This window comes from Adiantum capillus-veneris, chromosome 12, assembly GCF_014529385.1.
Source record: "Adiantum capillus-veneris isolate H3 chromosome 12, ASM1452938v2, whole genome shotgun sequence".
Lineage (NCBI taxonomy): Eukaryota > Viridiplantae > Streptophyta > Polypodiopsida > Polypodiales > Pteridaceae > Adiantum > Adiantum capillus-veneris.
The window spans coordinates 33,642,613-33,669,469 of NC_140942.1; the positions used below are offsets into that span (position 1 = coordinate 33,642,613).

Genomic DNA, 26,857 nt, shown 5'->3' on the forward strand with positions numbered 1-26,857 from the left:
TTGCACATGATGCATAAATTTTTGGCATCAAGACATGGGAAAGGGGAGCATGGCAATCTAGGGTAGTCATAAAGGGAGAGGAAAACCGGATGGCTAGCCTATGAAGTGTGCAAATGATGTGGTTTATTTTTCAATGCAACATGCTAGCAAAAGGAACAAGAATATATATGCAATACATGAGAGTTTTCTAGCTAATTTCCAAAGATAACAATCTCCCTATGTCTCTAATTCTATTCTAGGGTCTCACTCCTTTCATTGTGTTTATGGATATTTAAAGGACAACCCATGTGGTGTGCACATTGGCACTTTCATGCTTTTGTGATCCGTGTGTGGGCAGGCAATGGAGAAGATGCAAGAATAGAGAACAAATATGTCTCCATTGAGCCATTACAAGAGTTGAATAGAGCCGGTTGCATTGACGAAAAGATAAGGAGAATGACATTGCAAGAGTTGAATAGAGCCGGTTGCATTGAAGACAAAGACAAGGAGAATGACAGTAGTGTTAATGCAATGCCAATGAGTATGGTTTGTAACCTGCCCCTTATATGAAGGAAACCCTGATGTCCTATGTGAAATGCTGGCAGTTGGAGATTACTCTGAAGTTTACAAGTTTGTGTTTTAGAATCATAAGATTTACGGTTAGTTTACATTATAGAATTAGTTTAGGGTTTAGTTAAAGTATAGAGTCTCATGCTTTAAGACGTTAGATTGAGAGAGAGAGAGAGAGAGAGAGAGAGAGAGAGAGAGAGAGAGAGAGATGCTTTGCGACTCTCCCCTACCTATCGACCAGAGCACCATCCCTTAGCTATTGTGTACTCCATCACACTTTGTGATACGGGAGTGAGGAGAAGTAGGTATCGATCATACAAGTTCTCCAGTTTTCCCAAGGCAAGACCACGAGATAATTTACTCAAAAGCGTTTAGCCTTGGAGGCAAAGCAAGTTTGCATCGCGTGAGAGAACGAAGCAGCACCAACAACAACAGCAGCAATGTCGCGCCGATATGATAGCAGGACTACGATCTTCTCTCCAGAGGGCCGCCTGTATCAGGTGGAGTACGCCATGGAAGCCATAGGGAACGCAGGGGCAGCCATTGGGGTATTGGCCAAAGATGGCGTTGTTCTTGCTGGAGAAAAGCGGGTAACGTCCAAGCTCCTGGCGGCTTCAAAGTCCACAGAGAAAATGTACAAAATCGATGACCACGTCGCATGTGCTGTTGCGGGCATCACTGCTGATGCTAACATCCTGGTCAACACGGCTCGGCTGCAAGCGCAACGGTACACATTCGCCTATCAAGAGCCGATGCCTGTAGAGCAGCTTGTCCAATCCCTTTCTGATACCAAACAGGGCTATACGCAATTTGGCGGCCTTCGCCCTTTTGGGGTCTCTTTCCTCTTTGCTGGTTATGACAAGAACTTTGGCTTTCAGCTTTACATGAGTGACCCTAGTGGCAACTATGGTGGCTGGAAGGCTGCAGCCATTGGCGCCAACAACCAGGCTGCACAGTCAATGCTTAAACAGGATTACAAAGACGACATCACACGGGAGGAAGCTGTGCAGCTTGCCCTTAAGGTGCTCAGCAAGACCATGGATAGCACGAGCCTTTCATCAGAGAAACTTGAAGTTGCTGAGGTAAGCTTGTCTCCACAAGGTGACGTGAAGTACCAGGTTTTCTCTTCTGATGAGCTCAACAAATTGCTGGTCAAGTTTGGTATTATGCAACCGAAACCAGAAGAGTCTTGAGGTAGTCGTTGATCTTTAGTTTGTGTCCCATTGTGGATTGCTGTTAGCAGGGATCTTGGAACTTTTTGATAGATCATTACATTTGTTGAATAGTCTCACATGTGGTGTTGTGTCAATGATTTTCAACATGCTACTTTGAGGAAACATCTGCATTTATTACTTTGCAATATGTTTTTATGGCAGTGCTAGTATTCTTTGTCCATGTGACGTTTGGGCCATCAGGTTTGTATGTGTTGCTAAGTATGTTTGTATGAACAATCAGGACAGAGTTTCTAGGCTGATTGGCCCAATCAAGGCCATGAGGGCCATCTGCGTATTTGGTGAAAATGTGCTTTGTTCTGTCGTGGTAGGAGATAACAGTTTCGACATCGGGGGGGTTGAAGGCAGGGGCGGGTGCCGGGGAAGACGATGACACTGGGTTTTGTGCAGACAGATCATCTGTTGTTTGGACTGAACATGATTTTGTTTTCTGGCTTTGTGCAAAAGAAAGCTTTGATAGTGGACTTAAGGTCCCTTGAAAGGTAAATTAATTATGTTGAAGCCTTAGTACTATTTTGTAGACAAATAACGTGGCATTGACTGATATGAAGCTATATCGTTTGGTTTGTGCATGCATGGTCTTGGAACTCTCTGGGTTTTGAGCTCTGAGTTGAGGCTCTTTGCACTGCTTGTAAATGAAATTGCCCATAACTTTTTGGGAGGAAGTTTGTGGCATGACATTGGTTTATTTGAAGCTTTGATCTCCTTGTGGTGGGCATGTTTCATAAAAGTGACGATTGATTAACTTTATTTATATAATCAAAGGTTGTTATAGGCTTAAGAGTGGGGGCAAAGCTGTTCAAGGTCATAGAGTGGCTTAAAAACGCATGTGGAAAATTGGGATCAAATCAAAGGTATGGAGGTCCTCAATTGTGGAGAAGATCATCTGTACTGCCGCTTGTAACTAAATTTCTTTTCAAATGATATCGGACATGAAAATATGGGCCTTGAAGGCAAATATTAGGTGGTGATTGCCTATTTTTGTATTAGCTTAGGGAATCCTTCCCACATTTAAATAATGCGCAAGCGCTGCATTGAAGCACATAATGTGGATGGAGAGGAGGAGAAGGGAACTGTCGAGTGTGGTCCAATAGGAAGCAAGTGGAACTGAGTACAAAGACACCAACTGTGCACGCATTTGAAGATTCCGTTGTACTCAATTCCTAAAACAAAGGCTTGAAAGGCAGAAGTACAAAGACACTTATTGTGTAAACATCAGAGGTGTCAGAATTTTCAAAGGCCTGTCAAGCCCTTGTTTTAGGTAGGTTAGGCCTCAACAACTTTGCTTAAAATAGCCACTGACATTGCTATGTAAGTCCATATTGTACAGATAGGTTCACAATTACTGCAATGAATTTTGCAATTCATTGCAAAATTCATATGGGCCAAAGCCAGAAATGTCTCATTGGAATGAAGCTATCAAAGCCTGGATCAAGCTATGTAGCGAACATATGCCAAAGTTAATTCTATGAGAAGGCTGCAACCAACCGTTGTATATCACAAATGTGTGGGAAGTTGAAACCAGAAAGGACCAATTCAATTTGGTGGTGTTTTACAGCAAAGTCTCACGGTGTCTTGTGGGTGTTGTGTTGAGACTTTGGCAACTTGTCCCCCGTTTCTTGCCTTTCCTCTGGACAATATTGCAGCAATGGATAGTAAGAGGGAAATACACTATGGAGAAGTAATGTATTGCTGGACATCACTTGAGATGACAAGAGAATCTGTTAGCACTTGAGAATTCAATCTCCATTTGCACCCCTACTTATTGACCCCTATTTCCCTTGACACAAATTTTAAATTTTTCTTGAGGGTAGCTACTCGAGCTAAAATTTTAAAATTGTTTTTAATGCATTTCTCAATTCCCTCTAAATTTCAAGAAGTTTACAAATCTAGGTGAGATTCTTTCTTGTTGTAGTGTGGCTTGTGTTCATTGCATAGCTCAAAATGGCTAGTGGCCTTCTTAAACCACGTACAAGGTTTTCTATGCTCTCCATTCAGTCTCCAAAGTCGTGAAAATACAACCAAAATATTATGGCACATAAATACACATGTTAGGGCACTCACCCAAAGTAGGTGCCTTCGCTAGGCTACATCACTCCACAAGGATTTATATCCTTATAGATTCATGCTCACAACAACATGGACACGTGATCCTTTACCTTGAAATATATCCAAAGGCTAACCAAGAGGCCTCAATAGTTTCCAAAGCCATCGTATTTGAACCTTTTTAACAATTAAGGTCTCATAAATAGAGAAAATGGGCTACAAATAGGGTGGTTGAGGTATCTAAAGAAAACTCTTGGTTGGATAGAGCAAACCACACACCCCCTTAATTTCTCCCAAAAAAAATAGGTGATATTCTTTTGTGCATAAGATGACCGTTTGGTGCATAGAGATGAGAATCATTCGTACTTGACATAAACAATGAAATGGAGAACACATTTGATTGATTTTGTTGTTCCAAATGGGTACACATTACCATATCTTATAGTGATGTAAAGGCAAGGTTACAATTATCTCATATGTGGTATCTTCCTTGATTGAGGGATGATGGAGGTAGCTCTCTAATTCTAGGACTTTGACTTTGCCATGTGGAAAATTTTGACACTAAATACATGTTGTGCAACCATCCATCACGTGCACGAGCACCATAAATTGTGTTTAAGACTACGTTTTCACATGTGGATGGAAATGGTCTTTGTGGTAGAAATCAAAGAGGATTGCTTTGTCTCCCACAAGGCTAAAAACTTCTCCTATGGCCGGATCTCCTACAAAAGTGAGTGCCTTCTTTTGTCGTTGAGAACTGCCAATGATCCTCCTTTGTCCTCTAGCTTTGATTTAGCCCAAGGATTCCCTTTCCTTCTTTGATGCATCTTCCAAGCTAGATATTGATTGCTTCCAATTGAGACAATGACAATGCGCCCCTAGCTTGGTGCAAGAGCCTTCAAAAGAATAGCTGCCTTGTCTTCTTCTTCTACTTGACCCTTCAAGAATATAGCTACCTTCACTTCTTTATGTACTTGGTCCATCTTGAAATCTATGACAATCTACCCATAGCTTGGTGGAAGAGCCTTCAAGAGTACATCTTCCTTTACATGAGCCTCTATGTAGACAAGCTGAGCCGAGGTTCTTTTGAGCCTATGAGTAGACTAGATACGTCTTAATTGTTGTGCATAGTAAATGTACACAATTCTATCCTCAAGCTAGTCCTACTATGTGTGGATTTGTCTCTAGAAGTTCTCTCAAGAGTAGTCCTTGCTTGAAGAGGGGTATATTGCAGACATCTATGTATGGATGAAAGAATCACCACGGGTTGTTCTAATAATTTTCTAAGGTTTGTTCCTAAGCTTGAAATGTAGAACCCTAGTCCTTACATTCCACCTTCAGTCAATAGCTTTACTAGAGTCCATAAGTTTTTGTTCATCAATCAACCTTTAAACTTGTTCTATTAAGTATAAAACCTTGCACTATTGAATTCTACGATGTCCTTTCCTATATTAGTTTTCCTATTTGGCATAAAACTTTGATGTTGATGAGATGAGGTAGGGCTCACTAAGGTAGCACCAAAGTTTAGATCCCACCCTCTTTGTTGAAATGAATATCCGAAAATTTAGATTGTCTACGTTAATTGGAAAAGGCAATAATGCAACTACATTGATATGTCATGAGGGAATTCCACAACCTTTGCTAAGAGTTTAAAGATGAAAGGAAGGCTGATTATAACCAAGCATGATTATGAATTCAATGGTCTTGCTTGGTGAGTATGTGGATAATCAAGGGGAGAGTAAGGAACACCTACGATAAGATTAATTGTTGTAGCAACGAGAGCCTAAATTGCGTCATCTTTAGGAATACTCTCATATGTAACAATGTAAATGCATACACTTTATTCATAGCATCCATGTCAGACATGCATAGTACACTGCCATATGTAAAAAAGTTTCCACTTGGAGTGCACACTTCTTCTAGAAGTCAATATACACACTCCACATAACCCCTCTACATGGATGCATACATGGTCACATACATATATGATATCTTGACACTTTGAGTGTGCAATAATCTGGCACAATACAAATAACCTCTCTAGGTGGATGCATGTCCTTATGCCATTCACATATACAAGCTCCTTAGCATATATCTAAGGAGATTTTCCTATAACCATGGTGCAATGCCTCTATACTAATGCTTCTAAGTCTTTTGTTGGTAATTAATCTAATTATATGCCTAGATGAATCCAACATAAGCCCAGATTCATCTTTAAAAGGAAAGTGCAAGGTATAGACTCATGGTAGTCACCCACAAGACAAAATAACCATAAGCTCAGTATTGACTAAAATTATAACATCCTACTAACATCATCATAATTATTATAATTACCCCATTATGAATGCTACAAACTTGTATCCTCTATAAGCACCCAATTCTAAAAATGGTATCATAGCATCTAGATCCTAGGTTTAGGTTAGGCATAAGCATTTTTCTTTATACTAGATTAACAAGCTCCCCTTCTAACTAGTAGATTGTGCCAGCTTCTTTGCATTTGCATTTACTTGCATTATTAAGCCCTAATCAATTTTTGGCTTAATTACAAGCGCTAGGTAGTTAACTTGCGACAACCCACACTTAGAGCAAGGCCAATTTGAGAAGAAAATTTGAAAGATTGCCACTTGTTTGAAAGAAGTCACATGCATCGTTAGGGGTTCCACTATATAATGTACTTAGAAAAACCCTATGTTAAAATGTGAACATGAACAAACTGGACCCTCTTTTTTTACTGAATTAATAGGGTTTTTTCCAAAATGGTTTAAAAAACCTTGCCTTCTTAATGTATATCTGTTGAATTTCTTGAATTTCCAAAAATAAAAAATCCCTCCTACTGAACTCTGAAGTGTATCAAAGGCCTTATGAAATTTACAAAGTTGCATACTACGGGATCGCTTTCGTTGCATAAACAAAAAACCATACCATCTGCTGCAACTGATTTGAGGGAGTAGAAAGACAGTTAACTCATTTTGACGAAGAGAATCTGGCATCTTTTCTTTCCAACTTCATGGATGTCCATTTGATTTCACTTTGCTACATTCATTTTGACAAGTTCCAACTACTTAGAACAATACTCTCCTCGCAAAACTGAGCTTCGAATCCAGGCAATCTTCACTAGCTTAAAAGTACTACTACTCCTTCATGACCCTGAAATTTTACCAACTGGTCATATCAAGAGTCATTTCACTTGATATCAGCAAAGGAATGAAAACATATTTGGCAGGGTTGGCATTTCTTAAGAGAAGCGCACTACAGACTAGAGTTCAAAAGCCATACCCAAGCTACTAAAGTGTTGCATTCCTTGTAATGTGGTCCAGGATTTCCGAGTTCTCTCGGTCGTTTAGTGCTCGTGAATTACGGTATTTTTCTTGTGGTCTAGAATTTAGAGCTGTTCCAAACAACTTGCAAAATGTTACTTTTCAGGGAAATTACCAAAATACCCCTCTAGTTTGTGGAAATTCCCAAAATACCCCTCAAATTTCAAAAATTCCCAAAGTACCCCCATAATTTGTCATAAATTCCCATAATGCCCTTCAAATTTTTCAAAAATTCCCAAAATACCCCTAGTTCTGAGAGTAAATTCTCCAAAATTAAAAAACTTTGTAGCTTTTCATAAGAAGGGTGATTGTCTACCATACAGGATGCTAAAACTAAAATTTGAGTTGGTTATGTAGGCTTTGGAGATGAATTGCTTCATTATTTTTAGCCTTTTTTGCGAGGTAGTTTGCGACAAATTACATGCTAAGCACTCAAAAACTGATCTCAATTGTCAAACAGGAATAAATATTAGAAAATCTTGAAGGATCCAACGAGAATAGATATAAGGGTATTTTGGGAATTTTTGAAATTTGAGGGGTATATTGGGAATTTCCACAAATTAGAGGGGTATTTTGGTAATTTTCCCTACTTTTAACTCCTTGACATTTTTTTTGTCTCTATTTTTTTTGCACTGCCCTTCTTGTTTGGGCCTACGCCAGCAGAAACTAGAGGTCCAACTGCAACCAAAAAATACTCCTCTGCGCTTGTGACATTTCCATCAATAATGGCCCTAATTGCCACAATTGTTGCACTATCACTCTATAGCAGGGCTACAATGTCGTGGGCATACAACGGGCAATAGTGTCACGGGCATAGGACTGGCAATTAGTTACAGTTGGTCAGGGGTTCACACTAGACAAACTTTCTTTCGCCTGGGCAGTGACACGTGGCAAGTGATATGGATGATGGTCTAGTAGATACCGTGGGTAGATCACCATCACCTCAGTTTGTAGATAGGCTTAGCTGGATTGGCCCATACCTGCTAGTCGTTGGTGGTTCTTTAGGAGATACATATGTGTGGTTGGTTCCAGTCGTGGGGGACTCTATCATCATCATCTACTTTGTATGGTCGAGCGTCTTCATCTAGAGTCTTGAGTCCATGCACTGCACGTCTGCACCATCCGTGCACATCTGAGCCTCGACACCCCCATTGTACCCATGAGTTCTGGGTTGGAGCTGAGAGTGCTACCATGCCAGAGTCTGTACTAGTTTCTTTGAGTAGTCGAGTCCCATGCTGTTCAGGTTCTATTGTTGAGTCTCTATGTTTGTTTGTTTTGTTATTCATTCTCTTCAGTGTTTCCAATCTGTTCGAGTGAGATTTCACACACATTGCACTGAGGAGCACCCCAGAGCATGACACGTTACCTCTGCTATAGGTGCTCTCAAATTTGGCACGCCCTGTGGGACCTCAACTGAAGTCTCACTCCATCGAGAGCCAAATCGAGGTGTCTATGCTAATCTGCTGGTTTCGATTGGTCTGGTCCAGCTTCAGCTTGGTCTAGTCCATCTTCCCCTAGACCAGCTCAACCCTCGACAACTTGTCTAGTCTCTCGTCCCGGTCTAATAGTCTCTCACCCAGGTCTAGCTAGGTGGTCTAGCCAGGTCGTCCTGGTCTAGTGGAGTCTGGACCAATGTTGGGTAAGTTAAAGGTCTTCTTGCCCAAAGCTTGGGTGGGCTTCTGATTACTGCATGACACATACAAGGCAGTCAAAAGAGCGACAAAGTCCACTATTGAGTCCTCTAAAGTACTACCATCGGAAGCGCCAACCGTTTGTGCCCAATGAAAGTCCACCAGCCCTTACCTTCCTACGAGGCTGCCTCCACTCCCTCAACCAGTTCTTCGCCTTGGAGGTCACATTCCCCAGTCCAATTCTCAACCACTGTGTTACAACAACCTCTTGAGTCGCAGGCTCATCAGCAGATAGACATGGAAGAGCTGACAAGCGTTCTGACAAAGGTGAATATCAAGTTCTCGATTTTCAAAGGTTGCCGAGGATCATGCTCGGCAGAGGTCGTGGCCTCAATAGAGAAGACACGTACTTAGTACTCTTCCCATCCACCTTGGATGGCTTAGCAAATAAATGGTACATGTAGTTTGTTGAGAACCATTTCACTACGTGGGCAACACTAAGGCAGAAGTTCTGTGAAGCTTTCAGACTAGGTGACTTCTAGGAGAAAGTTTTGGATGAGTTGCCAACCTGACGCTCCAGCCCAAGGAGACTTTTGCAGAACTGATGACCAAAATAAAGTCTCTGGTGGCCAAGCTTCCACAACAACCAGGTGACTTTATGGTCAAGAAGTGGATAGAGAAGGCTCTTCCTAAGACTTCGCAACAAAATCTCACAGAGGGTCTCCGACTTGAAGCCATTCTGGATGAGTTTGTTGCTGTTGCTACTAGGATAGGAGGGGCAAGGAGGCTGTTTGATGACTCTCCTCAGGTAGAGACTGCCTCTATACTCTTAGAAAGTCCCTTTGACCTCTTTACGTAGGAACTGGAAGCTCTAAAGTTACAACGTGCTCTTCAAGAGGAGAGATTTTTCTCCCTTCAACCGGAGAAGCCCCCACATCAAGAGACTTTCAATCAAATCAAGCGAGAGCTAGAAGAGCTCAGGTCTTAGCAGGAGACTAAGGCTTTGGTCTAGTGTAACTCATGCCGCTCTCCATGGCACCCTCCACATGAATGCCCCCTTCTGGTTTATTGCCATTTCTGTGAAAGGTCTGGACATGAGGATAAAGATTGCTACTACCTCAAGGGATTGTGGCAAACACAAAAAAGCCTCGGGCCTACTCTCCAATAGCGGTTAGCACCGACATCCAACATGGTTTCCCCTTATGGTCATCCAAACTACATGCCCCCTTTGATGAATACTCCTCCTATGCAAGGTATGCAAAGCACTTTTCCATCTCAAAGAAATTCTCCCTCAACCCCTCAACGCTTCTACACCTCAGCTTCCACCTCCATGCAGCAAGAGCAGAGACCACCTCGTCTGTCCAATCACCCCGTTTTATGCTATATGTGAGGGGAATATGGGCATTACCAAAGTAAGTGTCCCCTACTCGACTGGTCTCTGCCTTGCCGTCACTGTCCTGAGACTAAGAATCACTATAGTCAAGATTGTCCCAAGCAATGGGCATCCACGTTGATGGGGGAACGGATGGCCAGACACACACACTCCAACACCCACACCTGAAACCACTTTAAACACTTCTCTCGAGTCTCTCGAGGTCTTCTTCAATCAACAACCCCAAAAAACTACCAAAGATTGTAACACCAAATCTAAGCAACAAATGAGCCCACCAGATGTGAGCTACACGAGCTTCAGCTTGATCACTTACGATCCTTGAGCACGGCCACAATTGCATGCATACACACAATCTCAGGGGGAGACACACTCAACCCCGCATCAAAAGCCCATCACTTCGCCTCTCTCTTCCATCTTCACCCGCCATGTATGGGGAGGCACTCAGAGGGGAAACGTTGGCTCCCTTCTCTCTCTCAATTCCGTGAAGCTTTGCAGTTGGCCACTCCCTACTTCCGCTTCCACACAATCCACACAATCGGCGATCTCACAGGGGCTCATGCTTGGCTTCATCGGCCTTTGTTTCAAATGGCTCCTCTCGGCAACGACCTCGTTTCCAATCCCTTTCATGGAGTTCTCATGGCCCTTTCCTCTTTTGTGCTCCCCTTCAGAGAACACTAGTCCCTCTCCTGCTTTGCGAGGCTTCTCTTGCTAAAAACACCAGCCACAATAGCCGTTGCTGCACCTTTTTGGCCTGCTCAAAGGGCTAAGGCCATAGTGGTGCATTCCCTTTTTTCTTAGTGAAAAATGTCACATGTATTTTAAAAATAAAAGTAAGAAATAAAAGATAACCTATATAGTTTTGAGTGGCTCTTAAGAGGATAGGTTCATTGGATTGGGTGTCTTTTGAGTGGTTCTAGAGATTAAAGGTTAGGTGAAACCTGGAAGCCTTACGTGAGGTTGGTGGGAGAGCATATAATGAGTGGATGCATTTCATTCTTCCCTCTTTTGGAGTGGAGACTCCTTGAGCTCCGTGGAGGGAGCTTTTATTGGGTTTAGGTTCATGAAACCCTAGTAGGCTTTAGCAAAGTGTGCTCAAGGGCGTCGGCCTATGGCGGTTCTTGGTCGTGCTTGCGTGCTATGCATGGGCCGGTGCTTCTGCACGCTCTTGTGTTGCTCCCGTCTATCGTCCTGCTCGTCGGCTTGTGGCGATTCTGGGCCGCTCTTCTGCTCTGCTGTCCTGCTTCGCTTCTGCTCTGCTGTCCTACTTTGTGCATGAAGCCATGGTGGCATGTCGTCCTGCTTGCCGGCTTGTGGCGGTTCTCGTCCGCGCTTGTGCTCTGCTGTCCTTCTTCCTGCATGCGCTTGTTGAGAGATGGGTGGCTTGTGTGGCGTGGTTCCTCTCGCTGGTCTATGGCGTCGTTGGGCATGATTCAGTGCCCTGCCTCTCCCCGGTCTTGTGTTGCTGTGGTTTGCCGTCTTGCTCGCCGATCTATGGCGGATCTGGGCCGCGCTTGTGCTCTGCTGTGCTTCTCTGTGGGTGTCTCGTGTTCTTGGTTCGCTGGTCTATGGTGGATTCGGGTCGTGCCTTGGTGCTGTGTTGCTCTGTATCTGTGCATCTGGGTTGTGCTGCTCTGTTAGGAAGTCCGCTTTGCCGATCTGTGATGGACCTTGGATACCTATCTGTTGTGCTGCTATTGTTTCTGGTGTGGTCGTGTTGCTGTGTTGTCCTCTCCATCGGTCTATGGTGGATCGGGCCGTTCTATTGTGCAGCTCTGTTGTAGTGTATTGTGTTGCTCTGCTGTGTCGTCCCGCCTGCTAGTATCTGGCGGTTCGGTGTCGTATGTGGCTTGTCGACGGCATCTCTGTGTTAGCTTTTGGTATGCATCAAAGAGAATCTTTTTCTACTTTAATTTGTTGTTTTAATTTCATTTGTGTATTTTATTTACTTGTTTTGCTCTATTTCTTGCAGGGTGGTACGGAGCCATTGACGTGATTGGATGGTTTGGTTGGCTGATTGTATGTGGAGGTCGAGCACAGTATGTTCCGGGCTGAATATTTTGAAGATTGTAGATGTAACTTTTATGGTGTTGATGGAGTTTAAAATTGTGCAATGTTTTCGAAGTTGTTTATTTCTTGAAGTTTGTCTATTTTGTTGATAGATTTTGTGCTTTAGATTGCTATAGAAAATTTATTTTGGTATTGTGTCAAGGTGCTCTTAATTTAAGACGATCATCTCCACATTCTATGATGCAATCCTAGTCCATGATTTAATCCTATTGATGGATTATTTGGACTGGCTGAGCATGTGGTTAGGGTTTGGGGATTTGACATTGAAATTTTTTGGCTATGTGGTTATTTTTTTAATGTAAGAAAAAAAAGAAAATGATTTAACTTTGAATATTATATTGAATGATCTCAAGGTTCATTATTTATATTGTAAAGTAAGAATGGAAATAAATCCGTTTTGATGTGGTGATTTAGAATGATTTACTTGAAATATTTATAAAGTTCTAAGTTATTAGTTTCTCTTCTTTAGTTGCCCTAATTTACTTTTAGTTGTAGCTCTCATTTCATTTGCAGCCTTGTACCTCTCTTCTCCTCTCTCCTCTCTCCTCTCTCTAATAATAGTTGAGTTTATTTTCATTTATGTTTGTAGCTTTTATTATTATCGCAAAAGTCGAGGTAGAGTTAATGAAAAGAGGAGTCTTTTCTCTTTCTCTCTCTATGCAGTGTACAGGTCATGACCCAATATTATATAATAATAGATGATAACAAATGTAAAAATCTGCATTTACTGCCAACCTTTGAGTGGAACTTTCAAACTATCTTTCTTGAAGTACTCAAGATTATTCATCAAGTTTCACTCTTTGAGTTGTAAGTATATAAAGCTAAAGGTATTTTGAAGAACCATCACGTTTTACAAGCTTCCATATTCTGAGATTACTCTTGCTGAGAGTTATACTCCCTCTATAGTACAGTCTCCTAAACTTTACAGCCACATCTTTTATCAAAGTGATAGCAATACTCTTTATAGCTAGGCCCTATGGATTCGAATATGGATGGTAATATACCTCTGCATCGTTTCCTCTTTTGTTGCCTAAGAGTCTTGATGTTTTGCTTGTCTTGGAAATTGTCTTGAATTTTCTCTTGATTATAGATGCTTTCACAACAAATTCAAGCAATGACTACTTTGAAACTTTAAGTGTAGCTCCTAGTACTGAAAACTTGCACAAAGTTGTGTCTAAAAGTGGGGGCCTTGGATCGTCAAGTAGTTTAGTGAATTCTCCAAACTCACCATTTAAAAAGCTTAGTCCCAAATCCAAGCTCAAGAAAACGTCTCCAAAATCTGCTCAAAAGGCCCTTAGTATTGCAAGAGGGATGGCCTCTGTGAGAGGTTAGCTTTGTTTCCAGTTTCTATGGCTTATGAATGTGTAATTGATAATAATAGTATCGTGTGCCATGTGCTGTAGGGCGAACACCGCTTAGCTCTTCCGGGATTGCCACTCCCTCTGCCGGTGTGAGTTGTTCGTTGGGCTTAGCATCTATTAAAGAAGAACCAAGACCTATAGTTGATTCCTTTGGATCTCAATTGGCATTGAGTCAATCTACACCTGAGCTTATTATATCTGAGCTTTCTGATGCTATTAACTACCGTTTTGTTTGTGTTGGCAAGGTGCTCGTAAAGTATGGCACATATAAAATCCAAAAAACAAATTACAACATATTTTTGAAGGTTGATCTTGTGGACAAGGTTGCACATCATACGATCACTTTTGTTGTGGCAGAAAATTATATTGAACAGTTTGTCAACACATTTTTGGTGGGTGATTTTTTACGTATTGAGGGGCCTGTGGTGGTGAGGAAAAAGAATCCTAGTGATGGAGGCACTTGTCAGCTTTCTCTCTATGCTGATGCAACTACATCTATTGTGAAGTCTCCTTCATTCGACTTTGTGCTCACTCTCTTTCCCGAGCATAAGATAAAAGATCTTGTCTCATCATGGATTTCTTCAATTGAAGATGGTGTGCCTACTGTAGCTTTTACTGTTATCAAGGTGGAGAACATGGCCAAAAGTGATGACAGTAGTGGCACTAGACTTATTGTTGCCGATGGTCTTGCCGATGTTGAAGGAGCAACGATAAGGTTCTATACGCAGCTCTAAGTCCTCTTAATAGTGTTTTGACTCTTTGTTATTGATGCAGCTTTTGTTTGTGCCCTCTCAAAAGGCTGACTTTTATAACATATCCAATGAAGTCAAAGAGAATGGATTTTATGATTGTGTGGCTCACAACATAAATGTCTTCAAACAATTCTCCAACACATTATCTGTCGCGGACTACACTATTCTGCTGCCATTGCCCTCTCAATTGAAGTTGCTTTTCAAAGATATCCGTGTTAAGAAAATTGCCAATATGGGATTTGGAAAAACGGTGAGTTCTTATACGTAGGTTGTCTGCATTGATTGTGCATTGTGTGATTTTTAAAGGTTAATTTCAGGTGTTTGGTTCTCTTGAGGTTGTTAACGTCAACAGCGTTGGATTGGAGTATTTATGTGGAGTTTGAAAATCTTCCCAAGTCAGTCACCAAAGCTCAAATCCTCATTGTTTCGCTTTGTAACAAAGTTGTTGAAATTTGGAAAGTTCTTGCTCTTCAAGCAAAGTTGGTTCTCAAGACTTGGAGATCGCAAGTGTGTGGCTGAAATTGTGGAACGATGAGCGTGTGGCTTGTAATGTTGACGATAAAACTTTCGAATCTTTAGTTTGCGAACGTATGGGTACAAGAACAAATTCTGCTTTGCTTTCAATCAATTTGATCACTCTAGCTTGCCATGTCTTGGAGTTTCAATGTATTGTTCATATGTTTCAAGAACAAAATCATCAACATTCCTTCAATGCTAATGCTTGTGTTGCATCTTCTGTTTCCTCTCATGGCTTGTTGGTCTTTATTTGTCAAGGTGGATTGTTTGTTTTCCCACAATCGGCTTCAATCGAGAAATGTAAGTGTTGCTCTTGGCCTAAAGATCTTGCTGCTAGATTGGTTGATGTTATGAAGACTTTTCCAAATGAGACAACATTGCATATAGCTTCTCAATTTTGAGCACAAGTCTGTTCTTCTTGCACTTTGAAAAAAATTCAAAACAAAGTTTACTCAATATGGAAAATGTTGCATGAAGACAATGTTGTGCCTCAATCAAATAAGAGATATAGAAACAAAAATATGTAGTGGAAATACAAGACACTCTTGCATATGCATGTTTAAGTTGTGGTAGTCTTGTGTTCAAAAATAATTTGCATTGTTTGACTCTTCTTGAAGCATCTTTTCTTCAAACCTTGACGGGATTGCAAACATTTAACTCTGATGCAGACAAAAGAGTTTGTTTCTCCTGCAAGCAAAGCTTAAAATCTCAAAGAAAGCTGCTCTTTTGTATTTATCCACATTCTCTGCTCAATGAAAGTATTGCAAGCATTGCATTGTTAAATACAATTGAGAAATGCCTTGTATCACTTCGCATTCCTTTCACTCAAATACGAGAACTCAATTATGAGGGTCAGTTTGGATTGCTAGAGAGTGTCGTTAATGTCATGGCAGACTTAACAAGAATTCAAGCAATCTTGCCGCGTTTTAGTAATGAGCACGCTATAATCCTTGTCAAGATTAAGCGTAAACTTGAGTATGCCCATGTATACCTTAGTGGTGGTGTACGTCCTTTTTATGTGCTCCAAGCATTGAAAGATTTGATTGGCACCCTTTATACATAGAGCACAAAGCCTTCATTAATGAAGCTTGGGTTTCTAGTTTTCACATGAGTCCAGATGTAGTGCTACATGAAGAAGATGAGGTTAATGAGTTAGTGAATGAGCATTCAGATACCCTTGTCCATGGCATCTATTCTTCACAACAAGTCATCGATCATAGTGCACATGTCCATAGCGTCGCACCTTGTGAAGGATTTTCCCCTTTGAGCCTATTCGATGATGCCGATTGCGAGGAATTATCATTTCCAGCTTTGTTCTTTGGGAAAAGAAGAGCCTCCGCAGACCTTGCGAAAAAAAATTACTTGAAGGTGGCGCAATGGGAGCTCAAAAACAAGGATAGATGCTCTGCCTTGGATATTGAAAATTTGTTCTTCAAAGTGATGAAGATTATCATCGGCAAGGTGCTTGGCTCCATATGGGTGCGTCTACGCAAGGGAAAATTACAAGGCAAGCAACTATGCGCAAAAGATGTTCAAAACAACACTAACATTGAGCAAATACTATCATCCCAACTAGGATATCATGACTTTGAATCTTTGCGAACGTCATCAGATTACAAGGCCAAACTCAAGCGTAATGTCTTCGCCATGATTCGACAAATAGGTCAGCCTACCTTTTTTGTCACTCTATCATGTGCAGAGCAAAGATGGAAGCCATTGCACGAATGTCTTGCTACGCTTAATCCACGAATCAATGAATCTAATTTCCAATCTAGTGCATACTATATCCGCGCATTTGTTCGTGTAGATCCTATCACTATAGCTTGATACTATGTCCATAGATTCAACACACTCAAGAAAGAGTTGAAACGAAATTACAAAATACTTGGTCAAATCATGGATTTTTTCTTTGTCACTGAATTTCAGCATAGGGGAAGCCAACATGACCATGGATTAATTTGGATTGACAATTCTCCAAAGCTTGGGATTTCTGATGACAAAGAAGTGATTTGTTTTGTTGATAAATACATCTCAAGTAACAAAGATGAATTGGGTGTTGACCTACAAAAAGTACAAATCCATTCCCATTGGAGATCATGCAAAAAAAGAAAGAAGCATTGTCATTTTGGATTTCCAAGACCGCCTGCACGGCAAACGACTATCTTGCACCCGATACAACCAAGTGAAGAAAGGAAATCCATGCTTCTTGCAAATAAGAAACAACTCGAAAGCCAACTTGTAGCTTTGCCACATTACCCTGAAATGAGTTTTAATGATTGGTTATCCTCTTTAAGCATGGATGAAGAAATGTACCTTGAGACACTCTCAGTATCGCTCTCAGAACCAACACTTTTGCTCAAAAGACAACCAAAAGATATATACACAAACAATTTCAACAAAACAATGTGCACATTGTGGGATGGCAATCTTGATATTCAGTTTATTTTCAACCCTCATGGAGCTGCTGCATACTGCACATCATACATGACAAAAACAGATTCAACCACAAGCAAAGAAATCAACAAAATCCTTGACAAATGCAAGAAAGAGAGTCTTCCCACAATGGAGCGCCTTAAAACTAGGTTGGTAATGGGACACTTTTATGTCCTGGGACACTTTTATGTCCTGTTAAGTGACCATTTTTCTTGAATTATGTCAAGAGTTTCAAAATGGATTTTGAGGTGCTATCTGTCTAGAAAGTTGTCTTATGAGCTGAAAAAAACTCGACATTTTTTTGGAATATAAATTCCATATTTAACCTTGTACTTGCACAACATTTCACAACCTAAACTGTGTGAAAAAACGGGTCCTGTTTTTGGCTTTTTTCAACTTTTTGCAACTATACCACTCTAGAATTCATGTTTGTGAGGTCTATAATGCTAGAGAACTATCTTTAGTAGTCCTCAACATGTCTTGATGCTTCTAGGGAGAAATAAATGTTAAAGTTGTAAGTTAGGACCAGATTACAAAAATTATCAAATCCTGTTTTTTAGCTAATTTTAGCTCTTCTATGATTTTTTTGGTGGCTTTCATGATATCCAAATGCAGTTTTGATTTTCTATGTGGCATATTGTAACATAAAGCTAATATTCCTTGAGTTTTGGGGCACCTAATATCCTATTTTGCATAGTAGACAACGATGGTTGATTTTTTCAATTATAGAAGAAAATGAAACATTCTAGTATATCAAGTATAGCTTTTTCAATATTGTTAGTTTCTTGTGACGACTACATGCATTTTGTAGGTAGTAACCATATCTAGTCATAAGGATCAACACCAACCTGGTTAGGCAATTGGCCCTTAGTTTGGTCCTTGGACAAAGTTTTTGAGCCCCCCCTTGGGCTCCAAGCCACCGACTTGCTTGATTTCCTTTCCCAAAAAGGGCCTCGAATGGACCAATCACATGAGGAAAATGAAGAGAGATATGACGACTGAGAAATGGAGAAGAATTGACTTCAATAAAAGTGGAAAATTCCCCCATAAAAATATTTGCAATTCTCTGCAACTCTTTTCACTTTTTAGAGAGCTCATTTATGAGCATAAGAGAGTACACCCCAACTTTGAATGGGCATATCTCTCTCATCTTTTATCTGTTTTTAGCATATGGATTCTCTATGGACATGTACTTTAGTGGAGCTACATCTTTATGTACTTGGTTTCTCCTAATTCCAAGTGTGCTTCATGCTAGAATGATATTTCACAAATCTTTGCAGGTGCTTATCACAGGTGGTTCCGATGGTGTAATTGCTTTTCTTTCCGATGATGTGACTCGTGCAAGGCTATAGAGGCACTTGTTTTCCTTGTATTTTGCATGCTAACAAAGGTTGAAAAGAAACAGACATCAGTGGCTACACATTTATCAAAACGAAGTGATGGGTCTATTAAGGAAGCTTCTGGACAATCTATGCTCAGGAATCCAAAAAACATTGGATTCTTGAGAAGTCGTTTTCCTTGTCGTTTGCATGTTAACAATGGTTGAAAATAAAGTGAGATCAGTGGCTATACCTTCATCAAAAGGAAGTGATGGGCTTATTAAGGAATCTTCTTGACAGTCTATGCTCAGGAATCCAAAGAATATTGGGCATAAATTCACTAAGGAGACATTGCAGCAGCTGAAGATTGGAGAAGATGGTTTTATTAATGAAGAGGAGATCAAATGCTTTCAAGGTATGCTCAAAAAACACGGTAAAGCTTTTGATTTTGAGCCATGAGAGGTTGGATGTGTGGATACAAGTGTTGTTTCACCTATGGATATATTCATTGTTCCTCACATGCCATGGAGCTTATGTCCCGTTCTAGTTCCTAAAGCTCACTTGCCAAATATTATCAATTTGCTTAATGAGAAGATACAAATGGGAATTTTGGAGCCATCGTGCATGCCATACTCCAATCAATGGTTCATTGTTCTGAAGAAATTGGTACTTTAAGGTTCATACAGGACATGCAACCACCGGTTCACAAGGTAACAATCCGCAATGTGGGTATTCGCACAATTTTGGATGAATTTGTTGAAGCCTTTGTAGGTAGATATATTTATTCTATGGGTGATCTTTACTCTAGAAATGATAGATTTTAGTTAGCTTTTGAGAGCAAGGATCTTACTACGATGCTTACTATGATGTGCACTCCTCTTGGTTTGGTAAGCATGTGCCCTCTTCCATAAGGTGCAACTAATTTAGTAGCTCATATGATGAAAGACATGAATACGGTATTAAGGGACTTTATCCCTCACGTGACTATGCCTTTCATTGATGATCTACCAATTAAAGGATGTGAAGAAGGGTTCAAAGATGAGGTAAACGATCAGAGTGGGTGCAGGTGGTTTGTTGCTCAACATATTACTGACTGCGATTCTATTTTATCCATGCTTGAAGAAGTTAGCGTAACACTTTCAATGCAAAAATCAAATTTTGGTGCTAAAGAGGTTTTAATTGTGGGGCATATGTGCAGTCCAGAGGGTAGAAGACCACGTCCAACTAAAGCTGAAGCTATCCAAAAGATGAAGTAAACATGATCTTCAGCTACTCAAGCTCATCGATTTTTGGGTGCATGTGTATTCTACCTTATCTGGTTGCCACATTTCGCTCATGTAGCAGAGGTGCTTTACCAATTGCTGAGGAAAGGAAAAAGGTTTGTTTGGGAAGAAGTTTTCACGAAGGCTACTAAGAAACTAAAGGAGATGCTTCTTGAGGCTCCAGCCTTTAGGAAAGTTGACTACAAATGTGAAAGCCTAATAATTTTAACAGTTTGACACTAGCCCATGTACTAAGGTCAAGATGATGATGAAGGACATAGGTATGTAGTAAGGTTTGGAGCAAAGTTTCTCAATGATCATCAACAAGGCTACCCACATGTAAAAGAGAACTTTGGGATGTTGCTACTTCTCTAAGGTCTAACAAAGAATATTTTATTGGAGCTTCAGTTGTGGTAGAGACAGATTTCTTGCCATTGATAGGGATGATTACAAGCTTCCTATCCCCGGATATTGCCATTCTACAATGGATAGCTCACATTAAGTCTCTTAACCTTAAATTTTGTTATATTGTAGGTAGAGATAATCCAGTGGTGGATATGTTATGAAGGGATAGGTTTGAAGACAAAGAAGACATGTTTACCACGAGTGATGATGTTGGCTTGAAGTTCTGTACATCATCTTATCTACATGAAATTGCGGTAATATTGCTCATTTTTTTGAAGTATTTTTTGAATATTTCTATGAGGGAGAGTGGATTTTGATTGGCTAATGCCTGTGCACTCTAACCATGCAAGAAGGATGGACTAACCACGATTATAAAAGGATCAAGAACAAGGTCAAAGCGTTTAGGAGGGGTACAAGTTGTTTGTGAAAATGCAACTCAAAAACATTTTATAAAAGAGTTTCATGAGAGATTGTGGTCTGGACACAGAGGAGTATGGGCAACCTTTGTCAATATAAACATCGATACTAACTCAATTTGTGGAGACATGCTTAGTATGCCAACAATATTCTAATGTGCGACATTGAGATGGATTGCATCCCACCTATTCGCTGGCTATGCACTACAAGTAGGTGGTGGACCTTATTAAAATGACACTAGTAGTGTGACAGATGAGTTATATCATTCTTTCCAGAGAAGATCTTACTAACTAGGCTGAAGGTAGAGCTTTGCGTACCAAAGCTACTAGTTCAGTATGCAAGTTTTTTCTTGAAGATTTTCTTTCCAAGTATGGTTGTATTGGCATAATTACTCTGATAGAGGAGAGATAAATGCAAATGAAGCTGATAATTTATTTTCTTGGTTGGGAATTTAATTGGCTCTCGCTACAGCATACAATCTAGAGGGAAATGGGAAAAGTGAAAGAGGGCATCCACCTATTGTAAAGCTTTAGCAAAGGTATGCCAAGGGCATATTGGTGATTGACCTAAGCTCTTAACATTTTATTTAGGGTTGGTTGCACTACACACAGTTTTGTTACAGGTTTTTTTCCATTTGAGTTGTTGCATGGGCAAAAACCCATTATGCCTACAGAGGAAGCGGTCATGTCTTGGACCATAATGCCATGGGAAGAAGTTCTATCTGCAGAATATTTTCTTGCTTTGCACATGCACCAACTTGAGCGGTGTCAAGAAGATAGCAAACAAGCTAAAGTAAAGCTAAAGGAGGCAAGGTTGAGTAATAAAGTAGAATTCAATGGAAAGCACAAACTACGACCTCATGATATTAAAGATGGGAATTGGGTGCTTGTTTATGAAAGTAGCTTCGAGAACCAGTATATTTCTATGTGAAAGATGGGTAAATGATGATTTGGACCGTATGTGGTGCTTCAGATTTACAATAATGTGACATATAAGTTATGTGAGCTGAATGGAATTGTGCTTAAGGTGCCTATCGCATGGAAATAGATTAAGTTGTTCAAGAATCGAGAAGGCAAGATCGTTCTTGAAGGTCTCAAATTTAGATAAACCTCTAGAAGACAATGCTATGTATGCATCCAACAATGTGTGATGATGCTGATTAAGTGCAATTGGCAAAGACTGGAGGCTGTGCAGGTCCAAAGGGGGTGGATTTCAGGGAGCTTCGCTTCCATGATGGGAAAATAAAAAATGGGATGCAGATTGTGCTTGATTGAAGCTTACATGAGTATTGATTAGTGATCAGGGCTTGATGACAAGCTAATTTTATGTTTAATGTATGCCATATGCGGCCTTAACACTAGTTTGGTACCAAAACAGGACACTTTAAGTGTCTTTTTTTAACAAATTTAAATTAAATGCTACTTGCATTACATGGTTTATTTAAGAAAACCCTCTTGATATGATTAAATATGTTAGCTAGAGGGTATTTAAAAAATATAACCTTGCATTTTAGAATCTATCATGATCAAGAACTATACTCATCAAGTTGACCCTCGTAAGACTGCGATTGATGCTTTGAAGAAATCGCCTTTATAAGCTCAAGAAAAAATGAAGCGACCTTGCTGAAAATTTTAGGTGATTCTTCCACAATTTTGCTATAGATAATTGAAAGTTTCATGTGCAAAAAAATTTCCTTTGAGGTATATAAAATGATGGAAAGCTCCATGTGTTTGATGTGGTCATTTCAAGCATATCGTTGTATACAAAGAAAAATATGTTTTTGATGTATTTGTGAGTTTTAGAAAGTGATAAATTTCTTGCCCTTTCCATTGAGCACTCAAGGTGGCAAGTAAAAGGGCTTTGGTATGCAACAAGTATTGGACCATTTTAAATATTCAAAACTGCATAAGGGAAAACTTTCATATTCTCATTCTTGAAACATAAGCATTCAAAACCTCAAATAGTATCAAAATTTCCATGTAGATCAACTAAATGTATAAAATTACGTGGTACATACACAATTGGGGTGCCTAAAACCTTGGTTTCAATGTTATTATGGAGAACTCAAGATTTTTAAGAGTTTTTGCACGATAAAAAATTCAAGATAGAGTTCAAGCAACAAGACTTGCTTGAGTTAGGGAGCTTAAAAAATATGTAGTTTCTTGGTTTAAACATATAAAGTCATTTGTAGTTGACAAATTGCACTAGAATAGTATCAATTTTATGAGGGGACCTTTGGAAGACTAAAATTATGCTCTTATTCAGCACGTGCTCAAGTACGCAATTATGTCTATAGCTTACATGTGACTTGGAAACTTATCTTTGAAGTGCATTCCATTGTTTTATAACACTAAATGCTAACACTTGGCTTTTATAAACATAAAAAAGGCCATCTCTATAAAAAGATATAATAATTTTATGATTTTTTTTGGCAAAACAACTTGAAATTTTACTAAAATTTATGTCTTAGAACTTACGAGAATTCTCTCCATACATATTGTATTTTGATATTGAGAAAAATCCAGTGTTTTCTTTCCCTCATAACTAGTCTATGGTAGACGCAAGGTGTAAAAAACCTCTTTCTAGCTTGACAAATAAATTGCCAAAACATGGTAGAAAAATAGGACACTTAAGTGTCCAATTATAGAACTAGTGTTAAGGGGCCAAAAACTAAGTTTTTTATGCTAAAAGTGGATATGTTTGAAGAGACCACAAATGGATTTTTTTGTACTAAAATAGTAGTGCTCAAAGATCTCCACATGCCTATCTTTACGGCTTATCAATTATAGCTACGATGAGAAAGTTATAGCGGCTTGAAGTTTGAGTCGATTGCAGATCTGTAACAGATTAAGTAGTTGTAGATAAAGGGCCAAGGCTGAAGTAAACTAACGGGCCTGAAGTGCTCATCATACAGTGCATGTTGATCCTTTCAGATTGGCAATCAGAGTTCTAGTTGCCAAGTTATTGGCAATCGAAGTTGCACCGAGAGCCAATTTTTTGCCACGTTGGTCGCCTCAATCAACATGCCATATAAGGTTTTTGGAACTTTTCAAGGGTTTGTATGTGTTCTATGGGCATACGCATGCCACACAAAGTGACGGCACATCAGTTGGTGTCTGGATCAGCGAGATATTGAAGTTCAAATTTTGCAGCAATCGGTTGCCTGTCGATTAATGCCATATGATTTTCCCAACTTTTATCACCTCAGTTGGAGGGCTCAAAAATGTCCAAGAGCGGTGGGATCAGCACAGTCTGAAGCCAAATTACACGACTTTGAATGATCTTTTATGGCTTGATTATTGGATCCATGGGTAAAAAAATGCAATAGTTTAAAGTTGGTGGGAAAACTTACCCAATTGTGGTTTAATGAAGGATTTTGAGGCCTTGGAGGTGGGGTTTCTGAGGGCTACCACGTGGCCTAAGATAATACCACATATGAAAAAAAGGTTTACACCTTGGGTTGTGAGCCTCACTTGGAAATCAAAAGGGAGAGAGAGGGAGTCCTCTCCACATTGGCCATGGTGGCTCTCTATTAGTGGGGCAAGAAGCGCTGCTCAAGTGTGCTCATGGCGGCGAAGGCCGGTGGTGGTGGTGCTCGACATTGGTGGGCATCCATGCAGTCACATGTTGATGTGGCAAGGTCAATCACTATGGGGTAGTATTTTTATGAAGATGAAGGTGGGGCACCGATGGGATTAGCACGGTTTGAAGCCAGATTACGGGACTTTCAATGAGCTTTTACAGCTCGGTTACTGGATCCATGGATAACAAACTACAACATTTTAAATTTGGTGGTGAAAACTTACCCAATTGTGGTTTAATGAAGGATTTTGAGGGCTTGGAGGTGGGGTTTTTGAGGGCTTCCATGTGGTCTGAGATAATCCCACATATGGAAAAAGAACCAAAGGGCAGGGGGTTTATACCTTGGGCCGTGATCCCTCACTTGGCAACCAGAAGGGAGAGTGGGATTCCTCTCCATGCTGGCCATGGTGGATCTTTGTCGGTGGTGCAGAAAGCACTACTCACACGTGGTTATGGTGACGAACACTGGTGGCGGTGGTGCTGGACATTGGTGGGTGTCCATGCAGTTAGTTGTTGATGTGGCAGGGTCAATCACTATGGGGAAATATTCTCTATGAGGATGAAGGTGGGAAATGTGGTGTGTGACTTCAGATGTAAGGAAATGTCAAATTAAGGGTGCCCTCCCATGCACAGGGGAAGTCCAAAAATAGAAAAGGATGGCTAAAATAAGGGGAGTGGGACCAAAAATAGAGAGAAGGGGGCACACTCCCATATAGGAGGTGCAAAATCTTTTTTTAGGAAGCAATTGAGGAGAACTAGAGAAGGTTAATCAGAGAGGGAGACAACCTTTTTCAAGGAGAGAGGATATTTAGGAAAGGAAGAGCTCAGTGAGAGCTATTAGAGCTCAATCTTTTGGAGCACAAAGGAGAGCTTTTGAGAGCTCATGAAGCCAGATAAGGAGCTCTTCTTTGCGACAAGAGAGGAGAGGGGCTTCATCAACAACGTCAAGCATTTAACTTCATTAATAGATGCTCAAATAAGATGATTACTTATCTAATTGGGATTAAACCCTTTGTACAGGAGCGTAAACTCCTTAATAAGCAATTAATCCAATTACTGATGTCGTTAACGACACTGCTTGGGCAAACAAGTGTCGATTCTCATCCGTGGTTTCATTTCCAATTGTTTTCATGCTTCATTCTCATTGCAAAGAGGTTCTAGTCTATCGTACAATGTTGTGCATATTCTCTCTCATTTTTTTCTTATAGCCAGAGGCCCCATGCCTTCTCGGCTTGCCTTTCAAACCCAATATCCCCCAACATTGGGAAACCATGTCTAAACTAGAATATGCATGGGTGGCCATTATGTTGTCCTTAAGAATAGTGAAGAGTTTATTCCCCTTGATCTACACTCTCTACACTAGATTCTCTACTTGTAGTGATTGTCAAGGAAGGCAATGAGAGAATGATGATACTACGGTGCACAAAGTTGAAATTGGTGCTTCAAGAGTTGACTATGGGTGTCCATGGTGATGCCTACATAATTATGCTCATAGTATGCTTGTTGGGATACCACTCTTTACCTTTATATTGTAATGCATGTAGGTTTTGTACCTTCATCTATGAAAAAATTATGGTGATGGTGTGGCATTGGACCATTGAGTCATTGCTAGTGCATGATAGCCATATTTCTCCCATAGGCTTTGTGTGCTCTTTACCCTTTCCAAGTTTCATAGCAATTTGACACCAACCCAACAATCTAGTACCACACCAAAACAATTTCCGACCCTCTCCCCACCTAGGGTCCATCGCAGTATTAAGGCTATGGTGTGGTAGAAGACCATCATACTAAATTACAATTGAAACAAAACTTTGTAGAGATGGGGAGGAGGGAGATGTATTTCCACCCACGTTTCATTGTGATGTGACATTGAATCCACGATCACTAGATCCAAAGATGCTTTGCGCGCGCGCGCGCGCGAGAGAGAGAGAGAGAGAGAGAGAGAGAGAGAGAGAGAGAGAGAGAGAGAGAGAGAGAGAGAGAGAGAGAGAGAGAGAGAGAGAGAGAGAGAGAGAGAGAGAGAGAGAGACGGGCCAACATGCGCCGTGGGTGAGGGTGGGGTGTGTGTGTATGTGATAGAGAGAGAGAGGGATTCAAGCTCTAATGCGGCGCCTGCACGGGCCGAGAGAGAGAGAGAGAGAGAAGAGAGAGAGAGAGAGAGAGAGAGAGAGAGAGAGAGAGAGAGAGAGAGAGAGAGAGAGAGAGAGAGAGAGAGAGGGAGAGAGAGAGAATGGCGGGCTACCTGTGGGCTGAGGGCGACACAATCTGAGCGCGAGAGAGGGTGGGTTGAAGTGGCGAGGGAGGGTGAGAAGGGGGATAGGGTGTGTGTATGGCGTTTTTCCACTGCGCCTGCACGGGCTGGGTCCGGGAGCGAGAGAGAGCAGGTGGCCGGGGTGGCCCATATCTAACAGAGGGCGAAAAGGGGGGGAGGGGTATAGTCAACGAAAGGGGGGGGGTTTGTGTTAGAGAGAGAGAGAGAGAGAGAGAGAGAGAGAGAGAGAGAGAGAGAGAGAGAGAGAGAGAGAGAGAGAGAGAGAGAGAGAGAGAGAGAGAGAGAGAGAGAGAGAGAGAGAGG

General features: G+C 40.7%; 1 protein-coding gene across 1 annotated transcript; it reads left to right on the plus strand.

Moving 5' to 3' along the window:
* Nucleotides 1–875: 875 nt before the first annotated feature.
* Nucleotides 876–1,886, plus strand: LOC147445552 (proteasome subunit alpha type-4). The gene has a single exon (XM_086525033.1). The coding sequence runs from the start codon at nt 990–992 to the stop codon at nt 1,740–1,742; it is 753 nt and encodes a 250-aa protein (XP_086381159.1). The 5' UTR covers nt 876–989; the 3' UTR covers nt 1,743–1,886.
* Nucleotides 1,887–26,857: the final 24,971 nt, after the last annotated feature.